At 33.5% G+C, this 25,274-nt stretch overlaps 4 protein-coding genes across 4 annotated transcripts; all 4 read left to right on the forward strand.

Annotated features, from left to right (window-relative positions):
* The first annotated feature begins 464 nt into the window (after window positions 1-464).
* LOC120329042 (sodium-coupled neutral amino acid transporter 4-like) lies at window positions 465-6,800 on the forward strand. The gene is made up of 11 exons (XM_039395652.2): window positions 465-1,651; window positions 2,063-2,232; window positions 2,571-2,697; window positions 2,798-2,919; window positions 3,119-3,260; window positions 3,760-4,008; window positions 4,272-4,351; window positions 4,952-5,052; window positions 5,868-5,992; window positions 6,183-6,327; window positions 6,609-6,800. Exons 1-11 carry the CDS (start codon window positions 1,610-1,612, stop codon window positions 6,776-6,778), a joined length of 1,473 nt encoding a protein of 490 aa, XP_039251586.2. The 5' UTR covers window positions 465-1,609; the 3' UTR covers window positions 6,779-6,800.
* Window positions 6,801-10,653: 3,853 nt separating this feature from the next.
* On the forward strand, window positions 10,654-12,233 carry LOC120327919 (uncharacterized). Its single transcript, XM_039394289.2, has one exon. It carries the CDS (start codon window positions 10,671-10,673, stop codon window positions 11,784-11,786), a length of 1,116 nt encoding a protein of 371 aa, XP_039250223.2. The 5' UTR covers window positions 10,654-10,670; the 3' UTR covers window positions 11,787-12,233.
* A 6,786-nt stretch (window positions 12,234-19,019) lies between these two features.
* LOC120329057 (uncharacterized) lies at window positions 19,020-20,722 on the forward strand. Its single transcript, XM_039395670.2, has one exon. The coding sequence runs from the start codon at window positions 19,099-19,101 to the stop codon at window positions 20,191-20,193; it is 1,095 nt and encodes a 364-aa protein (XP_039251604.2). The 5' UTR covers window positions 19,020-19,098; the 3' UTR covers window positions 20,194-20,722.
* Window positions 20,723-21,562: 840 nt separating this feature from the next.
* Window positions 21,563-25,111, forward strand: LOC120329083 (transmembrane emp24 domain-containing protein 6-like). Its single transcript, XM_039395701.2, has 5 exons — window positions 21,563-21,831; window positions 22,713-22,845; window positions 23,174-23,319; window positions 23,882-24,000; window positions 24,799-25,111. The coding sequence occupies exons 1-5, from the start codon at window positions 21,607-21,609 to the stop codon at window positions 24,905-24,907; spliced, it is 732 nt and encodes a 243-aa protein (XP_039251635.2). The 5' UTR covers window positions 21,563-21,606; the 3' UTR covers window positions 24,908-25,111.
* The last annotated feature ends 163 nt before the right edge of the window (window positions 25,112-25,274 follow it).

A 25,274-nucleotide genomic window follows, 5' to 3' on the forward strand; every position in this document is an offset into this window, starting at 1 on the left:
ATTGCCAATTCATTATCGGCAAGCTTTCATCAAAATAGCCAATGCCCATCCCGATAAGCGATAACCGATACATGTGTACCTTGAAGATATATTTTAATCATGTAAGATTACGCAGGATTTCTAGTCCAAATATATTTACATAGAATGTTTAGTCAGCAATAAAAACGAATCGATACAAAAATGACATGTCCCTAATTAATATGAACCAATGCTCACTGCACAACAAAACATTCACAAAAAGAGAAATGCCCTTTAACACCGAAAACTATAATGTGCAACGTCTATACATTTTCTAAAATATAAATATTTTCTGCGAAAATTATATTATTTATATAAGTAAATATTTTTATTTATGCATATTATTATAATCAATTACCAGACTATACCCGAAATAGTATACACGTATACATATATATCTCTGTGATATCATGTTATGTCATTCGTCCAGTCTGTATGTTCAGTAAATTACAGCAAGTAGGATCATGTTTGGCGTGTAGTCATTCCATACTAAAACTATGACTATTTAACGGTTAGGACTGGGATGTCAGTCATGTCACACAGCGAATCATAAATAACATGATCAAGATTTTTATCGTGGCTTTTTTGGAATACAAATGTTTCATTCCAATGTAAAAAAGATAAACAATCATATCAATAAATTTGCATAATAACGTGCACATACCTGTTTTTAACTTATGTAACTTCATATAATAATTTTATACGTTTCGAAACGTTTTTACATCATGCTATTTGGACTATTCATAAGTACTTAATTGTTTTGTTTAACGCGTATATTTTAAAAATGTTAATGTGTGTCAATCTTTACATTCGAATATTAAGAGCTACATCTGAAATAAATTACACCTATTTATATGAGTTCACGGTAAATTTAAGGGTCATTCCAGGGTTATTAATAAATTTTCATTTATCTATTACATACACTATGCAATTCATTATGGTAGCGTGTAACTGAATACCCTCTTCTCCGGGCCATTTATTTTGCGTCCGAATACTTGTATGCAAGGACATTGGACAAGTCCAATCTAGGAGATTTAAAAAGTCTCGTGTCACATTTTCACAAACTTAAATTTATAAGGTTAACAAATATAGTTACACCCATGTTATGAACATATCTCATAACTCAAAATATTGCATGGAAGTCGATAAGAGAAAAGTATTTATTTGTGTTGCATTATATAAATAGCAACACGATAACCTCTCCTTCGAGAGAATATGAATAAAAAAATATAAAATGGCGGTAAAATATTTATGCGGAAATAAAGTTACTACCATATTTTTAGTTCATCGTTACATAATTTGATAGTTTAGAAGGGCTATATTTTGATAAAAAGAAGGTTCGGCGATTTACGCATACTATATAAACTGAGTCGTTGGATGTCCAGATACACTGTATCAACGTAGACAACAACGCGTTGAGACTTAAAAAATATAGAAGAATATATTTTATGACTTTTACAGTTAGTTCATATATTGCAAATAAAGTTACAATATATTACGCTACTGCAAATATATCATTAAATATCAGTCATAACTAATATATTCAATTTTATAAACTCATAAAGTCAACAGAAGAACAACATCTATCCCAATGATGAATTCGAAAGACGCAATGTCAAAATCTGATTTACAGGTAAGCATACTACGGTTGATAGGAAAAATTCCAGTTAGTGATTGAAAAATTTAATCTGGAACGTTAAAACGTTTATTTTATCCATGTCAAATTTATTTTTTCGACTTCAATGAATCCTACTTTCGAATTATTTTGTTCAAGAGTTTGTCTCTGTTTGATTCTCTTCAACTCAGTGATTGAGGTTATTTTTGACTTTTTTACAAATCTACGTAACACCAATATAACCGAATATTACCAATGCAAATATATCGGAATATTAATTCTTTTAGCTCTTTGATTGCAAATTGTGTCAATTCTTGAAACTTGAGAAGAATCCTTAAAAATAAGATCTAATTTTCCAAAGACAGTGATCATTGTATTATAAATTCTAAAATCGTGTAACATCTTATTTGCAATTTTTCTCATATTTAGGCGGAAGAAGGTGCCTCTGTGGACAAACGGAAAAGTCTTTATGGAATTGAACCAAATGTTCGCAGTGCTTCGTTTTCCCTAAGCACGTTCAATATGGTGAATGCTTTACTCGGAACCGGGATATTGGGTTTACCGTATGCAATGGGACAGCTAGGAATATTTCTGTTTTTGTGAGTTTCCAATTTTGTTTAGCGTTCACGTTATTTAAACATTCAAATTTTCCTCGATTAATTTAAGCTCATTAAGTCAAATTTTTTTTTTTTTAATTTTCAACTAATCATTTTGTCATGTTGGACACGAAGTAGGCCTATGGATCGTTTTGGTAATATGTTGTTGTTGTTGTTCTTGGAATTTTTTTTTTGCTATTGTTATGAAAAATTGCCTTTCACCCCAATTACTTGTCCAATTGCTTTGAAATTTTCACTGGTTAAAAATTGTATTTTTTGCTACAAGGCTATAACTTTTGTGTCTGTATATATTTAAGCATAGCTCTCTTGTTTATTTACAGCTTATTCGCCGTTTGCATTGTTTCCGTTGCGTTATTCACTATATACCTGCTATTGAAAATGTGTGAACAAACTGGAGTCAAAGAATATGAGAAAATAGGATTCAGCGCATTTGGTCTTTCTGGAAGAGTACGTAGACTGAGTTCATTGACGATTTCATTTTGTGCACAGGCACAGGGCATATTGCTTTTTATTTACCTTTATTCTTATCATTTGTCTTTCTTCATAGGTAATCGCTGCTCTTTGCATCATTGGAAACAACATTGGATCAATTTCTTCATACCTTCTCGTAATAAAATATGAACTTCCCAACGTAATTCTTTCATTGATGGACGAAACGAAATCAGATGGGTAAGAACTATATTTACAATTAGATTTATTTGAATTTATCAAAGGTGAAGGAATATAAAAGGCAAATGATTACCTTTCATTTGGTTATATTCATAAACTTGTTTGAATCGGAGTAATCAGGTAAAAGTCAACTAACAACATTAATAATAACATTTCCACAACAAGTACAAATCTGTCATAATCTAATTTGTCTCGACAGATCTTGGTACTATAACGGAAGCATTCTTGTGATAATTGTAACATGCGCTGTCATCGTTCCACTTTCATCTTTAACAAACATTGGATTTCTCGGATACACGAGTGGATTTTCAATTCTATGCATGGTTTTTTTCGTAATCACTGTAAGTATTTGCAACAAATATTATATTTCTTGGTCCTCTTGGATACACGAGTGGATTTTCAATTCTATGCATGATTTTTTTGTAATCACTGTAAGTATTTGCAACAAATATTAGATTTCTTGGTCCTCTTGGATACACGAGTGGAGTGGAGTTATTCTAACACTGCCACTTGTTTGGTTTGAACCGATTCTGACTATTCATCACAATCAAATTCTTCCACTGCAATAGGTTTGATTATCCATCGTTAAGATTATTCATAATCGGGGCTTTATTTCTATGAGCCCATTTGCATGGAGAATATTATCAGAAATAATCTTCTTACTACTGTTTAGTTTAATCCAATTAAATTTGTTGGACACTGGATATTTGTGAAGGAATATTCGTTAGTTTTTGTATTTTGACAAATGCGATATTTAAATTATTTGTTGACTACTTCTTTCAGTGCTGAGCCCATTTCTTAGTTAATACGTGCACTTTTTACCATGTTATTTATTTCCAGGTAATTTTCAAAAAATTCACAACACCATGTCCCTTGCTGAGTGAAGGCATCATAGACAATCTTACGCTATTTGAAGCAGAAAATTTCACTGCGTATATGGAAGAAAGTTTTTCGGGATTTGGAAGTGGAGATTTGATTTCTAATGCGTCAGGAGCGGATTTTCATTATTTTAATGGTAGTGTTCCCAACTTTCATCTAGGACATGAGGAACAACAATGCGACGCAGCTGTTTTCGAGTTCACGGATAAGGTGAGATATAATCTTAATTCCGTTTGAAACAAGTCGTGAGAGATCCATACTAGCATGCTCCTGGTTCCCGGATTCTACAAAATCGCATTTTATCATATTTACCATGGTCGATTTTTTTAAATAATGTATACATGTCGATAAATGTACGATCGAAGCAAATTTAATGGGATACTTGATTACCTTATTAGACAAAGTTTGTAATTTTCGATTTACTTAATTTTTTAATCGAGCATTTTTTTAAATTTAGTTCTTTATATTTACAGTGGGTTTATGGACTTCCAACCATCATTTTTGCATTTTCCGGCCATGTCGGTGTACTTCCTATCTATGCAGAACTCAAAAGGTAAAACGCAATAGGTTTCGTAGAAATTGCTCCACTGCTACCTGTAAACTCTTTAACATTTTTGCAAATCGGTCAGAAATCGCGCAAACAAAATATATTTTAAAATAATTCCGAAAAAATGTGAATACAATCAGTTTACAGTCAGCTGCCAAAGGCGATAACGTTACTCGGTTTATTTCAACTTTCAAAAATATTTGTTTGTTTGTGTAAACCGTTTTAGGTTCGAATTTTGGATAGTACAAATAATTTGCCCTCAAGCTGCGTTTTTTCTACGGCCCACATTAGATTGAAAAAGAAAGATTTAGAACAGCGATAGCACGTATTGATAATATTGCAATTTTTAAATATTCTACCTATTTTAGATAGAATAAAATGTTATTACGACGTAGTGTAACATGCCTAAATGGTACCAACAGTGCCCGCGTTTCGTAATCTTTCTTATAATAAATACTTCGTGATTGCGGTTATGCAATATTGATTTTGACTAATGTAAACGTCATTCTAAGGAATCTTGTTTTGTAAAGTCAAAAATGACATATCAAGTACCGTGGTTTGATATTCTGCTTATTTTTTAAAAACACTTTTTGATTTTTTTGACAGTCCATCAACATCGAGAATGCAAACTGTGGCTTTTTCGGCATTTACAACGTGTTTTACTTTGTATTCACTGTCTGCAGTATTTGGATATTTAACATTTTATAGTGAGTAATAACTTTTTAATCTTAATTTTATTTAATGATATTAAAATAGCTGCTGATCATCTTTGAAATTCAAGATTATTTTATGAAGTCAATAACTATAAGCAAGAAAATAATTTCAAACAATTTTAAAAGAAATCAATTTCGCCCCAGCAAACTACTCCGTAAACTACTTGTGGAGAGCAATGAGGTCTGAATAACGAATACCCATTTTGACAAAATAAAGGTTCAGAATAAGTCTTTATTAGCCTGTATGCAGGTATGTCCAGGACATGAATTCAAGCTAACTAGCTAGTAATTTTGTTGGTTATTTTGCTATCTTCCGTGGAAAATTGCAATGTCATTCCCATTTGACTTTGAATAGCCAAAACTATCGTAAAATACCGCCCATGTCACTCCTCTCTAACAAATATTGACTATATTTGTCATTTCAAAATTTCAAAATAAATCGTAAGTTGCATGATGAAATTAATATAGGCGGAATACTTTAAAATTACTACCAATCTCTAGCTTTAACTACCAGATGTACAGACTTCTATTTCCGGCAATGACAACTGATTAACTTTAAGAATATTGTGTCAGCAACCAGCAACTAACATATGTACATACATATTTATTTATATATATAAGTATTTACGCTCCTTTTTAATCTGTTGAGAAATTGTTGGTCACGGACGACCGCTTTTTTCATACGTCAACAATTTATAAGGTGTAGGTTCTTAGCGTGAAATTGTGCTTTGTCAAAGGCAATAGTACCGTTGTGCGGCCAATGTTTAATGAACAATGTTCATGACGTTTATTTTTATCATTCATTTCAGATTGGTTGGAACCAGAATTACTTTTGACTTATAATCTAACTGACCAGAGCAACCTTCTTACACTTCTTGTTAGGATATGTGTGCTATTAACTGTTATCGTCACAGTACCAGTGAATCACTTTTCGGTAAGTTTAATAGGAACAATGCTCACTTTGGAAGATGTTTCAGACCACGATTTTTTTAAATGATCGTTTTTTGATTTCAACATTTCTACATCAATTCTATTATGTAATAACAAGATAACAATCTTGTACAATTATATTCGTTATTTGCCCAAAATTAAATTAATAAATAAAACAATTCATTCATATTCAGATGAGAAAAGCTATCAATTTTATACTGTTTCCGAAGAAAAACTTTTCTTGGTTTAGACATATTGGGATAATGCTTGTCAGTTTGGCGATGATTCTATGTTTTGTGATATTTGTGACAAATATTCGGGAAGTTTACGGAATTGTTGGTAAGTAAGAAAATAATAGTAAAATTTAGTTTAAATTATTTTACTTTGCTTTGTGACGAAGGATGTTTGTTTTCTTCGATAAGTAAAACATACTATGATCAAATCAAAGAAGTGTATATCAATAAAGAGCCGAAGTTGAATTGCCACATTTTCGTCCCACTATCTTTATCTATGGAGAAAAGTCAGATATCAAATTTAAATACTTTATAACATATATATGGGATCGTACAATCAGTATTCAGTAAAACTTAAGTGTGTAATCATTTTTTATTTATTTTTAGGTGCGACAACAAGCAATATGGTGACCTTCATTCTTCCTTGTGTATTCTTCCTAAAGCTGGACAATTCACGCTTGAAATCTCCTCTCAAAATAGCTGCTATCAGCATATGTGTTGTGGGAAGTGGTATCATGGTGCAAACCTTGTGTATTATTATTTTGGGATACTTTTAAAAATAAATATATATGAAGTTACTGCAAACATGGGTTTTATAAATCAAAATGACCAAGGACACGGCAGAAACAGGGTCTTTGCACGAGGGCCGCACTAAAGCTCGGCGGTGCGCATCGTGCTAAGCGTTAGGAATCCTCTCGATAGGATTGCTGAACTCCTCGCTACCGTAGGGTGTTTAACGGATGGTCGGTTACGGTCGGAAAACAAAGTCCTAAATTCGTATGGGCAAGATAATCCCATGCGAGAATTTGAAGGAGATCGGAAACATGTACTTTGTCGAGATAAATGTGAAAAGAGCGGGTGAAGTTGGACTTGTGACAAGATTGATGGCTCAGTATTCTTTTCGCCCGTAGATTTGTACAAAAACCACGGTGTTTAAGGTAATTGATGACAATTTGCGTGTTAAGAAAGAGACAACATGTATCCCACAAATGATCCTATTTCACTTTCGATTTATAGTCAAATTTAATGAAGCAAGAAAGATTCTGAACGCCTATCGACTTATTTTTTCAAGAATACCAATTCAATTTCGATAAATTTTAGTGCGCTGCTTTCATTTCAAATATACATTTATATTTAGGAAACAAGAATTCATTCAGTTTAAATTTTGAAGTAAACAGATAAAATTACAGGTTTTATTATATTTCCGTTTCAATTGCGTGGGATTTCTTAATTTAAAAAATCGTTCCCTTTTTCTCAGTAAGATATTAAACTACTTCCATTTTCGAAAAGTATATTTTCACGTTTCAAACAAGCGATAAACGTCTTTTAGCCAATTTGGTTTACTTTGAATATAATTTCGATGTCAATTTCGAGATTGAAGATTTATCGATTACCACTTGGTTTTTGATTTTTCTAATTTCAGACTTGACTTCATTCTTATGACAGCCGTATGTGCAAATTTATTCATTTACTCCATAGTGTATACGCCGACTATCGAACGCCAACCAATTTCAGATATAAAAGTCCTTAAATGTTAAAAATATTATCATGCTCGTGGAAATGAAAACATTTGTTTACAATCCATTCAAAGAGTAATGCAAAGACGGAGTCTACAATCTTTGAAGTGAATTGGGTTCGTATGTTTTTACTATATTCGTACAGTCATCATTAATGCGATTCAAATTGTACCCAAAATAAAATGCGATAACACATCGCAAAACAACTGACTAGATAACCCCGCGGGTGTCTTGAAATTACGTAATCAGTACCTCTTAGCTGCGTTAATGTTCACTAAAAAAAGTAATTGGACTAACGGTGACTAACTGCGTCAGCGTAGACAACCATGAGGATCTTTCATATTTAATGTAATTGTATTATTGGGATTGTGAAACGTCACCGTACTCCCTTCGTCAACCATTCTCCTTGGACGTCCATTCAGGGACATTTGTGGAAACACTTTTATGTGAAATCTTAAAACGAACTTTTGTTGTGAAATTTTTTAAACACGAAGTGACCATTTGAATCCTTTTGCTAGATCGTTGTTGTTGATGTGACTTTATGGAACGAAAAAAATAAATCTTCAAAATGGAGGTAGCCGCCAGAAGGCTATTACTTTTATTTTTTTAATGTCCTCCGCTTTCTATTATATTCTCTATGTCCTAAATATTTATGCTGTTTATCCATCTGAACACTAATTTTAGTCGGTAAACCATTACCACTACGCTACGCCATGACTGTAATTGACTTGGATTGCGAACTTGGCCTTCAGCCATTTTTCCATGTGGGCCGTGCAATATACCTGCAGTGTGGTTAGTATTGGACTTTCGTGCCCATATATTGGAACATTGTTTTATTGTTATCGATGTAATGAAATTGCTTACGTGGCTCTTACTATTTCATTGATCTCAGAAGGATATATTTTGAGATGACTATACAATTTATACTCAGTTTGGGCAAGCGCTGTGATGTTGCCTCGGACATTTTAATGAAATTAAGCGTCATATTCCCTGTACGGCTGATTTTTGAATGACTTTGTCAACTAATCTGAAGCGTCATTATTATGACATAAGCAGCGTTTCGAATATTAAAACATGTCATTTTATTGTCAACCTAAAACTAAAAACTGATAAATATCCCTTCATTGTGTACTGAGTTACTCAATAGCCGCCGTTTACTTGATTTTACTTTTCGATGTGGTGGTCACTAGTGGGCGCTCAAGTACCTCTGCAGAATTTCTTTTTTGAGATCATAAACAATGAAAGAAACTTTGCATGCACTACCATTTCAATACTCAAGCCGAGCTCAATATGCCGAGCTTGATTTCTGTATGGTAGACGGTTATCAATTTCTTGGTTTACATTGCACAAGACATTCAATTAATCTTCATCGGAAAATGGGTAATATAAGTTACATACAGAACCATTTTCATGATATAGCGAATATGATATACAACTGAATGACGAGATTTGGACAAGGACTTTCTCCATTGTTACGACATAATTGAAGAAAACCACATAAAATATTTCACTTGGTTTTCAGACCCCGTTAAAGTTGTTATTCAATGAATGCCAACACTAGGATTGCTGGTCCTCTAACTGTCGCAACATATCTCATACCCGACCTGGGCACGGTACTGGAACAGCGACCATAGTTCGCCGTGTGACACTATAACCGCTTACTCGTATGAGATGAATAAAAAAATTCTAGTCACTCTCTCAAATACATATTTGTTTAAAACCGTATAAGAAACGATTTTGCGAGAATTACAAAATATACGCGTTTTGTATGACTCGTAAAAAATCTGTTTTTAGTTGAGTTATGGGTGCTATTATTTGACCTATTCACCCCATAGTTGTTGAAATGAGCAATGTCTGTTAAATCACCAATTTTATCTCATGTGATTTGTCCCTGCGTTGTTATTGCAGACGTGACCGATTTCCGATGACCAAGGTTGACGTAAGAGATTGAGGAATAGCTGTCTCGCATATTACTTTTATTATTAGTTTTTTTATCGTTTAAGTTAGTATGCGGATTAATATAATAACATGCAAATGAGAGCAAAGTTCGTAAATTTATCAGATTTTGCAAGTAAGTTTGACTTTACGGCGAATATGGCTTCAGCATTGCGGTGGTTGATTTACTATCAATTTTTCGTGTTTTCTAACAACATACGTGCCTAATCAATTTTACCTAGATTAATAGCGTAATATATATCATTTTTCGCTTCCGGTTGAAGGCCAAAAAGAAAAAAGATAATTATAGGCAGATAAGCGTCAAAAGTTACAAAATACTATTGTCTGAGTTTTTCCCAGATAGGTTCATTCGAAATTGTTTTTTATGATTTGCACTGAAAAGTTGACGAGTAGAAAATAAAAATTGATGGATGTTTGGGAACTTGATGTGAGCAAAAGAGCATTTTCAGATCAGAAAATTTTAATATGCTGGATTGATATAATAGTTCGCAACAATGTAATGTGAATCGGTCACACAGAGTATTCAGATGCATTAAATGCTTTGATGTATACAGCTGGACCATCTTCCAATATATCGCCAAAATAAACCAGGCAAAACAAATACAGTTATACCATCTAGTTTACTAGATGATATAACTGTTATTCACAAGTTAGGACAGATACTAAACATTGCAATCGCCTAAAATTAAGCAAAGCGAACTTCGTGTTCATACCAACCTCGGCGACAAATTACTTGAGATGGACAGGAACAATTTATTCATTTTCTTATACAGTGATAGCGTTACGCTGTAATTCAAAAGTGTGACTTTTTAAATTCCAGCATGACGAAATAAAATTCACCCGTTTTGAATACGCTACAAGTTAAAAGTGTTTATTGAGGATAATTTTGGTGAAATATAAAAATATTGATTAAAATATTAACCACTGTTTTTAGAAATCATCTACAAATATTAGAAATTTATCTAAGTTGATAATAATGTCTACGGATCTTCCAGTGACACTGACATACAATGCCACAAGTGCGAATATCACTAATTCAACTGAGTTTGATTTTACGTCGATGCTGCTTACGTCAAAAGTTGTGAATGGATTGTTGCTTTTTATGTCCATATGGATGTTATTATCAATGGGTATTTATGGTTCGAGAAATAAAAAATGGAGAAAAACTGCCGGTACGTCAAGCCTAAATAGTGGTATTATTTATCAAGCTTGCGTTGTTTCAATTGCTTTACTCATTCCAAGACTGTTATTGAACATTCTAATATTTCATCTTCGCAACATTGGAAATGCTATGGAATGGTGTGAGCTGATCACAGACATATCTGTTACACTTCGACTAATTTCTAGGTATTCAATATACTTGTTTCTCTGGCTACGACAGAGAATACTTTACCAACACCCATCGACGAGACAACTTGGCGGTACTCGTGTGAATATTGTGAGCTGGGCATCACTTCTTGGGATTCTGTTAACTTTCGTTGGACTATTTTGTTACTCAGTAGCGCCTGCTTCGTACGAATCCACACGACACGACTGTGTGAACACCCAACAAAGTCTTCCGTTCTTAGTAATTGGATATATGCTCGGGGTTTTGTTGATTGCGACTCAATTACTCTTATTGGGTTTATTTATCTATCCAATGGTAAAGAGCCGATCTCTTCGACAACAAAGTATTCGACAGCATCACCTTGCAGATGGAGAATCAAACGACATAATGCAACACCCCTACATTGGAAAAAACTTGAATGCATCATGTTTTTGTTATGGTAAAACACGTTTCTGTAAAGAAAATAATTCTATAGCTCATACAGTACGACGTTCTGTATTTTGTACCATTATAGCTGCATTATCGGATATCCTTGCGGCTGGGGTGGTGTTTGGCCTGCCTCCACAAACTATCCCGCGACCAATACAAAATGTTATATTCAGTACAAGCACATTTATAAATATTTTCTGTGCTTTAGCAACTTTCAAAAAGTATTGGTCAATCCTGATATCTCCTTGTGATTCTTGCTGCACAAAAAGAATTGAAAATGTAAGAGGTGATGAAACATTGTCCCGTCAGATGAGAACTTCGAGTCTTACAACCTAATCACGTGTCGTAGAAGAATGCAGACGTCAAAAAACAAGCCATTTTCGTTTATTTATATTTTTGTATTTGAATAATTTTGACAAAGTAATTTGCTTTTGAAATAACTACATTTTATTGATGAAAAATATTCCAGACGCTTTTCATTGACACCGGGTCGAGTTCAGGCAAAAATTATTTCATCAGGTTAGTCGACATCTTTGGTCCCACCTCTTTTTCAAGTGGGAATATATCATGAAATAAATTACGCGATCATTATAATAATAATGGTCTCATTTGCACAATAATATCATTGTTTAAATTGAAGTAAAAAAACTTAATACGAATATTAAAACGAGAATATTGAATTAGAATTTTAAGCATTATTATTGCACGGGTATTATACTATTTATTAAAACACGTTCGCCAGCAAAGGTATTTATGATATACAAACAAAGCAATTAGAAAGTAACACACTAAACAATTTTATTGGTATTAAACCTCGTCATGACGTAATTAGTAAAAATTAATGACAGGGATAACGACTAGAGGTCATATATAAGTTTCTGGTTTTAATATATTATTTTCATTTTGAACGTATTTTTGATTCTGTGAATATTAGTTTATAATACTCGAACTTTATATTTCAGTCAGATTCAAGGTCTAAAATTGTTTAAAACTTCATTTTCTACTCTTGTACACGTAATATCTTTATAGATTTATGCCAATGAATGCCATAAAGATTAACGGAAGTTGACATTTTGCCAAAGAGGAATAGTTACCTTCAAGGAAGTCAATGTCACATTTTTATGCTGTTGTCGAGAAAATTTTCATGTATTTGCATAATAGATAGTGTTGTTTAAGTGATTTTAGAATTTTTCATTACATCTTTCTATTTTTTGTTTAAATCGTGTAGGCCGAACTGATAATGTTCTTATGATCTTGCTATTAATAATACAATGTGTTACGGAGAGTCTCATGTCAAGTCGGGCATGCTTCGTTAATGAATTTGAAAAATTGCCAATATGAAGTAATACCAAATTATTTGTAATATAGTATATTTAATAATGATGTCATTACACCTCGTCCAAACAAGTGAAAGATAGTCTATTCGACATAATATCTGAAGTTATATTCATAAAAAAAACATGTAACAATTGAACAAGACCCGAATTGGTTACTGATAGGTGTAATGTACTTCGACTATCACATGACAAAACACATTACAGTATGCTATCCCAATGCAGAAAAAATGAATATGCATATATGTGTAAAAGAGTACGTAAACAAATATTTGAGCCATGTATGAAAACATAAAAAAGCGTTGTTAGCACGTTTCCAAGCTGACAAATCATCGTAGGAACGTTACCTCCCATCTCCCTTTTGCAAATGATATCTCCGTAAATGATTTGGTTTTAAATTGATTTCCGAAATGTTGCCACCACAAATAAAATTTCGACCATCTTTGCAAATGGCGCTTGTTGTAAACGCGTGCATAATAAGGAAGGTGTTTCATTTTATTAGGCTTCCCGCTGCTTGTCAGCAGGGAACCTATTGTATTCCTGTGTTTTATTATTATTATTATTTATTTATTATTATTATTTTTTCAAATTGGTCCTACAAACTTGAAATTCACCTCAAATGTGCAGAAGTTCTCAGCTAGCAATAAAATGCAAATTTTTTTTTACGCGGGAAGCCTGTTAAAGCTGCACGCAGCTCTAGTTCTTATTGATTTATTGTTATATTTAAGCATAAAATGTAATTCAAGCACGATTTATTTTTCATTCGAGTATATTTACAAAAAACATAAAGTTATCGATTATGTCACGTACAAAATGCAGTGTTTATGAAAAACGATCGCAAATTATCGAATATAAGGACACGAAGGTAGCGCATCAGCAGGCAGCTGAGAATCGAGTTTCCTGAAAGATCAGCAAAAAATAAGTACATAGGTGGTCGGGCAACAGTGAATAAGAAGTGTAATCTTCGACTAAAATAATACAGCGAAAATATCGGGTCGCGTAAAGAAAAAAAAATAATAGTTTGTATTTGGGTTTTTGAAAATTTTGTAAGAAACTCACTAATTTGAATTCATTTTACCCCAAGCGGTTAGTGGGTTTCGTGAACTTGACATGCATATAGTTATCAAACAGTCGGCGTTGTTTTAATTCCCGTGTTAAATAAGTTAACATTTGTAACTCATCATACACCAATGTTTGATTAACACTAACCCATGTATGCTCTTCTAAAATAGTGGCCAAATTCTAATATTTGCAAAATTCTAACATTATGCCACATAACGGTCTGGCCTACGTGAGTGAATATGGTTTTTGGGTCTTAAAATTCACATTCATAGTTGAAACAGTGAACGAATTGTTGAAACAATTTCAAACAAGCATCGATTTGACAATAGGAATACTCATTAAAAAACAATCCCAATATTAAACAGGTATCGAATACATGAAAGACAATGATTTATAATAATATAATTAAAGCATATAATTTTTCGATAAAAAAAGATGGGAAGTAAAAGTAATAATTGCTTACAGTAAACAAATACCTAAGTCGATAGTAAGTAATATGATTGAAAGACAACCTCAATATTAGAAAGGAATTAACTTATAATAATACAATTGACACATGTAATGTTATTATATAAATTAGAGATTGATTAATAAACCAGTTATATACACAAAGAGACACTTTAGCTTTTCAAAATGATAACGACAAAGTGTGGGCATGTCCAGGATAATTGGGTAAAATTAATAAGAAATAATTCGAAAATGAAAAAGAAATTTTATAAAATTAAGAAATGTCGGGTGGAAATAATCAAATTAAACCCGTGAAAAAATCGGGTAAGGTCCATTTGTGTTATACTAAAATTTGCTCTATGAAAAAAAAAAAATAATAAAGTACGTATCCTACAGCAATACTTGTAAACAACAAAATCACTGCAGTATTGTGATGTACTTTTCCACGATAATAAGACCTAATCATTGTCGCATGCAAAGCATAAATTGAGAGATTCACTTTTTGGACACGAAATGGACCTATGGATTGTTTTGTTGTTCCGTTAGTATTTCTCTTGGCATATTGTCGTTGTAAAATGCAATTTTTCCTTCAACTTCTGGTCCAATTGCATTGAAAGTTATTACTTTTATTTATTTCAAAATTTTCTGTGGGATCCGTTTTTCACTTCAAAGTGTGATGACGTCATCCTAATTCAAAATTGCGCACGGTGTGCGTTTCCGCTATCGGATTTCAACGATCTGGTGTTCAGCAAACTCGGGAGTGTTTTTAGAAAGACAGCCGGTACTGTGAAAGATTTGATACTACAGTTTTGACTCAAATCACTTGCTATTTCGATTCATGTTGAGTAGGCTTGCACGTAATTTATAGATTTACGGAATTATTTCGAGTTACGGAAGGGAAGTTACGAATTACGTAAAGTCGTAATTATTGGTCGAGCGCTTTCGCGATTGTAACGAGCTCTCTTCAAAGCAGTCAACTCCGTCGATTGTAAAAAGTGAAAGTTTAAAAAGTAGAAGAAGTTAGAGCTTCGGTATTTGCAGCCGTTTTTCTCATCGGTAAAGCGATTGAGACGGCAGAGAAATAACAATATGACGGGATTTCCCGCGATCCGGTGAAAATCAGCAATATGACGACGGAAGAGAAATTGCGTAATGAACCAACGCAACTTCGTCTTTTCGGCATCGGTAAAGCGATTGAGACGGCAGAGAAACAACAATATGACGGGATTTCCCGCGTTCCGGTAAAAATCCTTTGCGGACCGTTGACGGTCCGCGGACCGGCGGTTGGGAACCACTGTTTTAGAATACTTAAATCGAATCCAGAATCCTATTCTATTTTTATAGTTACCCGTATTTAAATAGTGGGATTTCTCCACCACAATGCATGATTGAAATTTAAAAAAAAGCTAAATTGTAGCCTAAATGTGTAATGTATAACTACCTTTGTGCAGTATTTAATTGAAAATGTCCTGATCCTAGGATTATATTTAACCAAGGCAACGAGATTTAAGAATTTCGACGATCGTTTTTTTGTTTTTAACAGTTCAATATTCTCAATTTAACTACTATCAAATATCAAGTATGACCCAGTGTGTTTATTCTGTGCGAGAACCATTTTCAATTACAAAACCTTGATGTTCTGTTACCGGTTTTATCGTTTTATATCAGTCCGGACTTGTCCTTGCTCAATCTATTTTCCACAATGCCTCGCAATATTTCGGCCAAATATGATTAACTGTCTTTACGAAATGCGGCAACTTATTTCGATTCTTAAAAACCACCGACACTCGACCAAATTTGTGTCAATCTTGGCCAATAGGATCGTCGACTTGAGTCAGAAAAATAAGTTAATTTTTTCGTGAGTGCAAAATAAATGTCACAATATGCATTTTTTTGCGATATAACTTTGTATTTTTGGAAAAGCCATATCATATAAGTACGGTATTTAAATTATGCGCAAATAATTAATATTTGATCTAAATTTGTTGCAAATAATGATACAACATCTAGACCGCGAAATGATTTAATGTAAAATGAAGCATGGTAATCGGAATAACGTCAATAAGTCGGCATCAATAATTATTATAAAATGCTGACTGGGTAGTAAAGTCGAATAATGTTAAAAACGGTGCAATAACAAGTCTTCGTCGCGAGGCAAGCGCAAGTATAATCAAACGAGAGAATACGCTCGTCGTGGCATTGATAAATTGGAAACCCGACATTCTTTTTAATACGATTTTAAAAAAGTCAACTATCGTTTCATAAATATTGGTATACCAGTGTCGGTAATGATAAAATTGATCGCATAAAATTGGGACGGTTAATTCGCGAAGATGCTAAAGGAAATCAAAGCTAGCACAAAAGATAAAAATCAGAATAAAATTAATTTGAATTCACTCCTATCTTAACATATGTCGCCGGCGTGTAGTACTGCCAGGGATATGAAAACCCAAACTCGATGTCCAAATCGAAAATGAAGTGGATTCAATTGGTTGGTATGATAGGTTTAAATGTGTGAAAAAATATCGCAATTACGGGGTCATTACGTAATCGATTTGGCCGTAATTACGGAATTGATTTTTGTCAATTACGTGCAAGCCTAATGTTGAGACGGGCCGCATGAATCGTCATCGTTACACTTCCTCACGATATATGAATATCCTAACCTATTACACTACTGGGGAAATTGGAAAAATATCGTACGAAAATACTGGCGAATATAATACGAATATATATATGCATACGAATATACTTGCATTGTGTTAAACTTCCGTTGTGTATACAGACTGACCATTAAAACAGATTTGACGCTAGCGCGGCGTACCGTCGGTTCGTGGGCATGGTAGGCTACAGTTAGTCTGTAGGCTCGAGTCACCGTACCGGTAAGTATTTTTTTATGTTATCTTGAAACGAGTGTATCTTTTAGATCTCATTCCACGTGGAACATCGTTCTATATTTTTATGCCAATGTATTTGATTTGAATTTTTACAGAAGAATATCTCAACAAAAAATAATTACCACACACAGCAGAAAATAGAGTATCAATGTTTACAATAAACAAATTCCAGCTCGGAGTAAACAAATCTAAAAACAATTGTAAACAAGGTGTATATATTTGACAATAAACGTGTTCATTATAATACGACTTCCTTATTGGAGAGGAATTAATAAACAAAACAATTATTCATAATAATATAGTTATATAACATAATATAATATTCTAGAAAGCCTGCGAAAAAAAAACGTTATAAAGCTAAGCTGTAACGGCATTGTTGTAAGCAATTTGATAAAAATCGATTTTGCTAATGCTGATTTCATGGCATGACCTGATGCAATAGCACATTTGCGAAAAGCTCATGCAGTCGTTTTTGTTTTGTAAAACTACTCGAAAGAATCATTTTCACAAAAAGTTTTCGAGCAAAAAAAATCTTGGTGTGCATACTTCAGGAGTACCATATATATATATATTGTTATAAGAGGCAAACTTGTTTTTGAAATGGACATAGTATTACACGAACATAGAGATACAGCTGACAAATGAAGCCTAACAACCGAAATTAGCAATCACTTATATGCAGCAAAACGATGAATCAATAAAAATTCCCGATTTTTTTTTTGATTTTATAATTAGTTTGATCAATGTAAGTACCTGATCTGCATGGGGTAGTTGATGGAGCTTCAAATTGATTGATAAATATATTTGTTTCTAAGACCTCTTTTTACAATTTGTTGCTTTGCAGCAGCGACCCAACTTTGTAGACAAAACAAATCGATTTTCTCGTGCTTAGAAATGGACAAATGATCTATCAGTTCGATCTATCAGTTGCGGAGAGCTATTCTTCACCCAACAACTAACGTGATTTCAGCAAAAGTCCCTTATGTTTGTTTAGGGATAGTTACACGTCCTCAATCGCCATTGGAATGGCCGCTTTAGGAGTGTCCAATAATAGGGAATCTAATTCAGATTGTCCATACCGACAATTTAAAAGGCATAATGTCGCATGTCGCATAATGATACACTTACTTGATCAAATCAGTTGTAAAATCGATTGATATTGAGTTCACTCGATACAGTAATTTAGCAGCAATGGCATGATATGTTAATTGGCGTGCAGGAATGCACTTTTCGCTTTCAACAGGTTGAATTTGTACTTATTAGTCAATCCCTATCTACAATATTGTGATTTTAGCGTGATTTCCTGTTTTAATTTCTGACGTAATATTGAAATGATGCATTCAATATTCTCGGAATATTTAATAAGCAGTTTGAAACACAATCATCGAGTGCGTACATTGATTCAGCATATTGAGCATATACTTGTGATCAAATGAAGACTAAAAAAATTCAGTCAACCATTGGCGTTACCGATAGTTGTATTATTATTCTTAGTAAAATAAGTCGCAGAAGTCTGAATTTAAGTAATGAATTTGGGGCTTTATGATTATAATTTTTAGATTGGGTGCAGATTATAGATTTAAAATTTGTTTACGAAAATATGATACTTACAATGTATCATAATCTGGTTAATGAATTGAAATCTGCGAACAAAATTGAGTATTTGTAGATCATGAAACATAAGATATAGTGAAAATTATAATCATATATATATAATTGTAGAATATGCTTCCACTTTGGATGACAATTCGGTTTGTCCCAGCATGCTTATAAATAAAATATAAGATCGAAAACATACGATTTTAAAATCCTTTGGTTTGCATTTACATATATACATTAGAGCGATATACTATATACACTGAAGTTTCGTTTTTATGAGATATAGTTGAAATAGTTATAAAAAGTAGTATGTTAAATACAACAGCGATTCCTGGAAACAACATAACAGCGCCCACAAATAAAACTGAGTATAATTTCACAACCTCTCTCATTGGATGCCAAGTAGCCAACTTATTTTTGCTGCTAACGTCCATCTGGATCTTGATATCTCTGATTTTATATGGAATACGGAATAAGAAATGGAGAAAAAAACCAGGAACATCTACTTTGAACAGTGGGCTCATATATAAAGCCTGTGTTATGTCTGTAGCTTTACTGATACCAAGATATTTATTGAACGCAGTCATTTTCCAACTCCCGTCAATAGAAAAAGGTTTACTATATTGCGAACGCATCACAGACATTTCAATTGCCGTTCGGCTTATTTCTCGCTGCGCCATTTACGTTTTTCTTTGGTTACGTCAGAGAATCTTGTACGAGCATCCTTCAACAAGACGATTTGCGGGAAAATACGTCAATTTTATCAGTTGGACATCTCTTCTTGTCATCATCTCAACATTTGGAGGACTCTTTTGGGCTTCAATTTTCCCGTCCAACTACGAGGCATCTCCTTACGGTTGTGTGAGAAACCCAGACTCATCTTCTAATGGAACTGCGGGATATATTCTGGGCACCGGATTGATTTTGGCACAGTTACTACTACTTGGCTTATTTATTTACCCAATGGTGCGTGGTAGGGTAGCCTTACAGAATACTTGTAAGAATGCGAATGGTATAAAACAGCAACAGCATATCAGGAATGTCTTTTGTTGTTTTCAAGATCATGAAACGAAGTCGTCCGATTCTGTCGTGATTATGATTCGTCGTTCAGTGTTATGTACAATCATAGCAGCTCTATCCGACTTTGGATCAGCCGTCATTAAAGTTTTCATCTCTTCAGATACCGTTCCCCATTCCATAATGACCACTATTTACAGCACCAGTACTTTGATCAATATTTTTTGTGCCATCTCTACATTTGAAATGTATGTGTCTATTCTCAAAACACCATGTACAATGTTTTGTGAGGCCGAAGAAAATGAAGAAGGAAAGACAGACGGAAAATGTCCCAATGAAAGTGATTCTGTATCGCCCTCCATAGGAACTACTAGCATGACTTTGTAATTGAGTTGTTGACATATATTTGTCGAAAGAAGGACTAATAAAAAATATGTTGACAGGACCGCTGGTTGAGTAAGCATTATTTCCCAAAAAAGCTGACGAACTGTTTTCTATCTTGTCCTGATTAAAAATTAGGTTGTGTATAGTCATTCTTGAGGATATTTCAACTTGATATGTTACTTTTTCCGCATTTTTTCATTATATATACTTCGCATTTGTGTTAGTTGGAAGATAATGTAGTACATTTTTACGTTTCTTACACTGTGTTCTGTTCCAACATTTGTATCTTTGAGTTTGAATTAATTATATGTGATCCTTTTATGTTTTAATTCAATATCCAGTAGTAATAAATTTGCATTTCAACACATTAGAAGTTTTCTGGCTAACAATGAAGACAAGTGAGTGTCATTCAACTAGCTTGGTTATGATATCACGTCCCTTGTTTATTTACCCCTCCCATTTCATAAATATATTTGTACAACATGATTCATACGTCATTTCTGTTACACGCAAATATGATTGGCATAAAAATTGATGCAACCGTGACAATTTAATATATTATTAAAATCAACTGAATCTTCTGTGAGATAGGGTTCCTTGATAAATATATATATATATATATGTACGTCAATTGCTAACAGCAAAATAATACACCGGAGAAAGAGACAGCAGGCCAGAAGTCGAAGAGACTTATTGAAACAATAAATACCTAGTCACACCACGCGATTTAATTTGATTTGCGTAAGTTTTTTAAGATCGTTTACGCGCGCGTTTGTCTATAATTTCACTGTCAAAAGCTAATCGGCCGTCATTTAATTTTATTTTTGTCGCTCGTATACTTCACTGAGTTACTTCCCTTCAATATCGCCATGTATAGGCTGTGACTGTGTTTAAAACGTTTGTTTGTACAGCATAAAAATACCAGGTGGTTTTCGAAGACATTTTCCCACGTGTCTCGTCAGTACATGTAGACACATCACACGTAGCATATCACAGAATTAATACTAACAGAAGGAACAGAAGCATGTAAATAAAAATATTTGAAAACCAGAACAGAACATGGGAAACATATTCCGAAGACGTTTAAATGAATAGTATGTAAGCATAATAGATTTCGACATTATCGAAAAAGTATCTGACTTAGATAACTTGATTATAAAAGTCATACGCAGACAAGGTGAGACAAAGAACATAAAGTACTAAATTACGACAAGGAATAAAAGTGTGAGAATTTTATATAGGTGAAATTTTTCGAGTAACCGTAGACTTTAATATAAAAGAGGTTTGAGAAGACCCTCTCATTTGTTGCTCTATTTACGTTGCCACAAATTCATTCTCACTCACGAACAAAAATTCTTGCTTTACAGGGCAAGCTCACAAGGTTTCTTTTTGAAATTATTTGTGTATATATAAGTTATGAGCATTATAGGGTATATTGTAGCCTTTTATGCAATCCTTGAGATTGCATTAGCACAGCGGAATGCAATGGAAAAGATTCCTCCTTCTCCAACTGACAAACTTCTCTTTAATCCGTCGGATCCTATAGTCAAAAGTGAATTTTCAGTGATTTTATACGCCAGAGACAGTGATTGTTATTACCACTACGTGCCCAAGTACGCTAAAATGCAGTTTCAATATCGGGTAAGTGATAATTAAAAAGAATATGCTATCAATGGATTTTACTCCACTCCACTTCTGACATGTTGTAACTCAGAGTAAACTATACGAGTCCTGTATACTTTATGATATTTGACATAAATATATGGTGTTCACCTGTATAAAAAAACATAACTGGACACGAAATGGACCTTATGGATCAATTTGTGATTAATATTATGTTGTTGTTGTTCTTGATCTTGTTGTTATCAAATATTGCTTTACTCTTCAAATACTGGATCAATTGCTTTGAAATTTACGTTCGGCGGCCCCGCTATCGCTTGAATTGATATCTGCTGGTCAGCTGCGGTACGCTGCCGGTGGTCTACTGTGACAGGTTGCATTGTCGTACCACTTCGTTTTGGTTTTCGTGTCCACATATTTAAGCATCGCTTTCTTGTTACTTCTACGAAAATAAACGAATAAATTTTAACACGTCTGAACTAATACTTTCGTATGTGTATGATTGTACCCAGAAGTTTCAGTAATCCACGAATTGTTTCACAAAAAAATATGTTCTCTCTCGTATCCGGGTTGGATTCGTTTTTTTTTGGGGGTGTCAACTTGTATATATTGAGGCCGTGTCAAATGCGTTCCCTAAAAACGATGTGTCGCAGACCACCGACATATTTGTCCCCATAACACAGATCAGATCTAACAATATCTGCTAAAATTATTGTAAGGAACCTTACGAAGGTATGACTATGAATATCCACAAAGTTATTTAGAACATATTTTACTGGTGGAAATTAACAATCAAAATGGTCATTTGAGAATTCAAATACTTGTTGAAATAGGTTTCGGTCAAATACTTCATGAGCCATAGTAGTTGAATATAATAATCAATGATGTTTTATCCGGTTTAGGTAATTACCCCACCGTCGTCGTTTGCTCGTAACGTCATCTCAGTTGAAATCAAAGATCCAAACGGCATGCGAATCTACCATGCTCACTTCCGATCTAATAATGAAATGTCAGAAACTCCTGCAACCGAATCAGGTAAATTTAATTTAGTGATGAAGTTATCCCTGCATTCGTACTGAAACCATGAACCACCTAATGGTTTCTCAATTTGTCTCCAACTAAACGTGCTCACACATTAACACAGGAAGTATTTTTCTTCGAGCGCGTTACATTACTTTATCAGAGCGGTCATTTTGGGTTATTTTCATTGGATTTTTGTGTAGCTATCGACTCTTTCTCTATGCTAAATATATTACTGATTTCAAATTTATATGTTCAAACATCCTGGTTTTATTAATGAATCAAAAATTGATGTATTGTATAGCACTAACTGAAGATTGTGTATTTCATTTATGGTGTGTAGGTGTTTACGAAATTTGTCTGCACAACAGTCTGGAACGATTCGGAGAAAAAAAGGTTCGAGTTTTATTTTCCTATTTAAATGAGGACTCGTTCGAAGAAATGATAAAAGAACAAAATGAAACTGACGCTACCACAGATGCAATGACGGTAATAAGTTCAATATTATTATATGTAATAAGATGGTGCTGAATGGAGTTTTCAAAAGATTCTACTAGAAGTACATATTATAGCATATCAAATCTATCCTTGACAAACCACAATACATAACTTCACTGGCCGATGGTACATGAACAACTTTTCACATAGTATCAAAAATAAACTGAAAAGTTTTTTTTGTGTATATATGTAGGCATACATTTTTTTAATACTAAAAGACGTGAATAATCTTAATTAATTATTGTTTTACTATTTTGTATTCTTCCATTTTCAATACTGCTATAGGGATAATGTTGTTATTTTACTAAGATTTTACTGTTGTTTCTCAGATAAATAATATTAATCACCAGTCAATTTAGACTTTCTTAAAATTATAAACCGCCATAACTTGTTTTTTCACTCAACATAATTGAGTTACCCATTTGTTTACCCCTTTTGTTATTTAGCACGGGTAACAATTTAACAATGTTCAATCAGACGAAGCAACAAAAAGAAATTATATGCTCTATACTTTGCATAAAGCTTTCTTACTCAAAAGTTATTTTCTTTGCAGCTATCCTCACATAAAATCGCCATGGCAACAATGCGCATATACCGGCATTTGTACTTTCAGAAATTAGAAGATGGTGCTAATATGGAACAAATGAGCTCTATGCTCGTATATGTAGGAAGGTGTGTTTCTACAACGAATATTATTTTCTCTTCCAAGTGTGGTATCCTATCTGGGATTTTCTATTTGGATACCTGATCGCGTAAAAAGTGTTGACCAATCCTTTTATTTCTCACCAATGTGGATACGGTTTTAGATTTTACTTGGATAGGGAATAACCAACAACACAGTTAAATCATGTAGCTATACAAGCCGTATCAGAAAGATAAAAATATCTTCAAAAGAGGATTACCAAACGAGGATTACCCTTGCTCATGAAAATTTCACCCGTGATTCAAACTTGCGTTGACCTCCCATCTTTAATACGAACGACAGTCAATTCGTCAGCGCGACGAATGTCGGTCGAAACGATTACCTTGAATTAGTCCTGCGTTTTTTCCATTATTAGTTTCGGTACTTGCTAATGCTAGATACTCCGTCCCTCTCTTTCCAGCAAACCTCTAATCAATGTAAATGCGAAATGCGTTCACAAATTTCGAAAAAATGTTTGTTTATCTGCCACTGTCGTTTAAATCAATATCTAAGAAAGAAATTCGGAGCTCCAGAAGTATGTGCACCAAGATGGCGCACAGCCTGAACATAGTATGTGCACCAGATTAGGGTTCAGGTTGTGCGACATCATGATGCACATAGTTCGGTAGCGCCAGAGATTCTGTACTTGAGGAGTATTACAACATTTTTATCACAAATATCCCAAACGTTATCTATACAAAATCGCTTCAAAACACAGTTTAATTAATAAAGACCTCATTCCACTTACAAATTCTCTACTTAACTTGAATTCACATTTTGCTTTTCAGGGCCTCCATAGTTACATGTTTCGTTATTGCATTGACCGCTTGGTTTCAAACGTTTGCTCTAAAACGCATGTTTCAAGAAACAACACGCAAAACACAAGCAAGAGCCTGATGATCTGAATGAATGATCTGAACCATAAATGAAGAAAAAACTTCGACTAATTTCAATATATTCGAAACTGGTTTACTGTTTTCGTTGTTATTTTGTTTCTTTCATTATGGTTCAGCAAAATGAACAGACTTACCTTCAGAAAAGCCTACTCGGCTTTCAAAATATATATCTTATACTCTGGTTAGCGCCTTTTGAAAGGTATGATATTACAATAATAACATAAATAAATACTCTACTATTTAAAAAAAGTAAATTCGACAGAAAAAATGAATAATAATAAAATCCATATAACTTCAGTTTTCGAATTACATTAATATATCAGCCGGCTAGAAGTGATTTCAGGATATATTTCAACCGTGTCCCAAGG

This window comes from Styela clava, chromosome 7, assembly GCF_964204865.1.
Source record: "Styela clava chromosome 7, kaStyClav1.hap1.2, whole genome shotgun sequence".
Lineage (NCBI taxonomy): Eukaryota > Metazoa > Chordata > Ascidiacea > Stolidobranchia > Styelidae > Styela > Styela clava.

Coding starts and splice junctions, on each gene's coding strand:
- LOC120329042 (XM_039395652.2), top strand. CDS start 1,610: ATGATGAATTCGAAAGACGCAATGTCAAAATCTGATTTACAG. Junction 3,261..3,759: donor TGGTTTTTTTCGTAATCACT/GTAAGTATTTGC, acceptor ATTTATTTCCAG/GTAATTTTCAAAAAATTCAC. Junction 5,053..5,867: donor TGGATATTTAACATTTTATA/GTGAGTAATAAC, acceptor CATTCATTTCAG/ATTGGTTGGAACCAGAATTA.
- LOC120327919 (XM_039394289.2), top strand. CDS start 10,671: ATGTCTACGGATCTTCCAGTGACACTGACATACAATGCCACAAGTGCG.
- LOC120329057 (XM_039395670.2), top strand. CDS start 19,099: ATGTTAAATACAACAGCGATTCCTGGAAACAACATAACAGCGCCCACA.
- LOC120329083 (XM_039395701.2), top strand. CDS start 21,607: ATGAGCATTATAGGGTATATTGTAGCCTTTTATGCAATCCTTGAGATT. Junction 23,320..23,881: donor CTACCACAGATGCAATGACG/GTAATAAGTTCA, acceptor TTTTCTTTGCAG/CTATCCTCACATAAAATCGC. Junction 24,001..24,798: donor ATGCTCGTATATGTAGGAAG/GTGTGTTTCTAC, acceptor TTTGCTTTTCAG/GGCCTCCATAGTTACATGTT.